This window comes from Vollenhovia emeryi, unplaced genomic scaffold, assembly GCF_000949405.1.
Source record: "Vollenhovia emeryi isolate VEMERY1.0 unplaced genomic scaffold, V.emery_V1.0 DF942883.1, whole genome shotgun sequence".
Taxonomy (NCBI): domain Eukaryota; kingdom Metazoa; phylum Arthropoda; class Insecta; order Hymenoptera; family Formicidae; genus Vollenhovia; species Vollenhovia emeryi.
The window spans coordinates 1-3,214 of NW_011963483.1; the positions used below are offsets into that span (position 1 = coordinate 1).

A 3,214-nucleotide genomic window follows, 5' to 3' on the forward strand; every position below is an offset into this window, starting at 1 on the left:
GATAAATTATTCCCCCACATTGAATTAGAAAAACTGAATAAAACATTCAACGCTTACGGCAAAGTGAAGCTAGAGCACGAAGGGGTGCTCAGAGGTATCAAAGTCGAAATCGATGAGGTCATAGCCTATTTAGATTTGGTAATCATGTCACGACCAGGGCCGACTTTGATAGGGCGACAATGGCTGGATGCGCTGGGTATGTGGCCGCCGAGCCTGACAGCCAAGTCAAGCGCCGTGCTGTATGTAAACACCGCGAAACGCGATAACACAACGGCCGACTTGACACGTAAATTTCCAAACTTGTTCGGTCCGGGAGTAGGTAAATTCAATAAGGGGGAACTGGACTTAGTACTAAGGGAAGGTGCGCGCCCCGTAGCTATGAAAGCGCGGAAATTACCGTTTGCAGTGGCGGCGAAAGTGGAGGACGAGATTGATCGATTGGTAAAGTTGGGGCATTTAGAAAAAGTCGATGTTTGCGTATGGGCGACACCCATAATTCCAGTAATAAAGAAAAACGGCGCCGTGAGAATTTGCGGAAACTTTAAAATAACAGTCAACCCGCAATTGATCATTGATCGCCACCCACTGCCGCTGATCGATGAAATTTTCGCCACACTAGGAGGCGGAGAACGATTTTCTGAAATCGACCTGGAGCACGCGTACATGCAAATGCCGGTGAAAAAGAGCTCGCGCGAGGTACTTACAATAATCACACACAAAGGATTGTTCCGATACACTAAACTGCCGGAAGGAATCGCATCAGCTCCCGGAGAGTTTCAAAAGAAAATTGAGCTCGTATTGGCAGGAATTAAAGGTTGCGTCGCGTACCTAGACAACATCTACGTAACCGGTAGAAATGACGACGATCACCGTCAAACATTGTACGAAGTATGCGCGCGATTGGAACAGTCCGGGTTAAAAGTTAATGTGGACAAATGCGCGTTTTTCGAAGAAAAGCTTCAAGTATTGGGATTCGTAATCGATAAAACAGGGTTACACAAAGCGAGAGATAAAATAAGGGCCATGATAGATGCACCGCGTCCCACTAACCTTAAACAATTAAATTCATTTATCGGACTAATCACGTATTACGCCCGGTTCCTGCCGAATCGAGCTGAAAAACTCCGGACGCTGTATGACTGCGCAAAGCAGACTGAATTTCGTTGGGACCTCAAGTGCGAAAAAGCGTTCAAATGGGTAAAGAACGAGCTGATATCGCCGAGAGTACTTGCGCACTATAACCCGAGCGAACAATTGGTTCTCGCCTGCGACGCATCGGCTTATGGCCTGTCAGCAATCTTGTCCCATCAATACAAAGACGGGACAGAGCGTCCCATAGCGTACGCGTCGAAGCTAATTCCCGAGAAAGAGAGACACAGAGCGATAATCGACAAAGAGGCAAGCGCCATTATTTTCGGGTTCAAGAAGTTTTATAACTTCGTTTTCGGCCGGGACATAATCCTAAAGACAGACCACAAACCGTTGGTATTCATTTTTGGTCCTAAACAGGAAATTCCCCTAACCACCACCAGTAGATTGCAACGCTGGGCTTATTTCCTGTCACGTTTTTTCTACAGAATTATGTATGTTAAATCTAGCGAAAACGGAAACTGTGATGCATTGTCGAGTCTCCCAATCCACGACGGGTTGCAGATTTTCGACAACGAGTTCACAGCAATAAATTATGTCAACGAAGCATTGGAATCCGTGGATACCGCGGTCGTGGCGCGAGAAACAAAGAAAGATAACACACTCGGTAAGATTGTGCGATACATTTCATGTGGCTGGCCAGCGACGAACGACCTATTAGACTACGAGAAAAAAATTCACGCGAAAAGAGACGAGTTGGCCGTGGAGAAAGGTTGCATACTCTGGGGGTACAGAGTACTAATCCCCGAATCACTAAAGGTGCACGTACTGACTGAACTACACGCGTCGCACTTCGGAATAGTGAAAATGAAAATGATAGCAAGGTCGTTCGTCTGGTGGCCCGGCATAGACAAAGAGCTCGAAAACGTAGCGGCGGCGTGTGCTATTTGCGTGAGGGAGAGAAAAGCGCCGAATGCGACGCCGCTCACACCGTGGCCGTGGCCGGAAAAGTTCTGGAGCAGAATCCACTGCGATTTCTTGGGACCCTTCTTCGGTCACATGTACTTGGTCATTCTAGACGCGCACTCCAAGTGGCCCGAGATCGCGGACATGAAGACATGCACGCAGACCCCGCGCGTGATCGAGGAATTCAGAAAAGTGTTCGCGCGGTTCGGGCTACCTAGACATGTGGTGTCCGACAACGGTCGTCAGTTCACTTCCGCGGAGTTCCGAGAATTCCTGGCTAAAAACGGTATTAAACAAAGTTTCTCGGCGCCACACCATCCAGCCTCGAACGGCGCAGCAGAAAATTTCGTGGGCATTTTCAAAGACAAGGTAAGGAAGATCGTCAAGGGAGGAAAAGCTGTCGAGTACGCGATCCAGTTGTTTCTTTTTGATTATCGGGCTACCGAACACTGCACTACAGGCCGTAGCCCGGCCTGGATGGTGTCGCGGCGAGAATTGAGGACGCGTTTCGACTTGTTGCGACCCGAAGCGGGAGACGCCGTAGCCGAGAGACAAGCGGCCCAGGTAGCCGCGCGCGGTGGTACGCGCAGGGTGACGTTCGTTGTCGGGGAAACTGTAATGGTCGACGATTTCTCTGTACGCAACGACAAGCGAATCGAAGGCAAGATCACGAGGAAACTGTCGCCGGTCACTTATGAGGTAGAGGTAGGAGGTAAGGTCTGGAAGAGACACGTCGACCAGATCGTGCGTTACCGGGCAACCGATGACCCGGCACCAAGGAGGTCCGAGCGACTACGAGATAAGAAATGATAGGGAAAGGAGTTGTGATGTTCTCGCACAGCGCCGAATGCGAGTAAGCGCGTATGTGTGCGTGTCCGAGGTCGTACTTATTATTGAGGCGGCTCGAGCGACAGTCAGTCAGTTGTAGACCGTCCCCGGTTTCGAGCATTAACTGAGTTTCGTGTCAAGAGCGTGTATCAGGATTAAATATAGGTGTTATAACCACGGTGCGTTTTATTTCACCTCGCAGCATACACTCCACTCCCTTTCCTCGTCCCATCTCCATATTTCTTCGTCTATCCACATCTTCATATACCCAATTCTCACTTTCCGTCCTTCCCTTCTCTTCCTTTCTGCCTCCCTTTTAATCAACCATTCC

The 3,214-nt window shown here is 49.3% G+C and overlaps 1 protein-coding gene across 1 annotated transcript; it reads left to right on the forward strand.

Moving 5' to 3' along the window:
• Positions 1–144: 144 nt before the first annotated feature.
• Positions 145–2,865, forward strand: LOC105567397 (uncharacterized protein K02A2.6-like). The gene has a single exon (XM_012022255.1). The coding sequence runs from the start codon at positions 145–147 to the stop codon at positions 2,863–2,865; it is 2,721 nt and encodes a 906-aa protein (XP_011877645.1).
• The last annotated feature ends 349 nt before the right edge of the window (positions 2,866–3,214 follow it).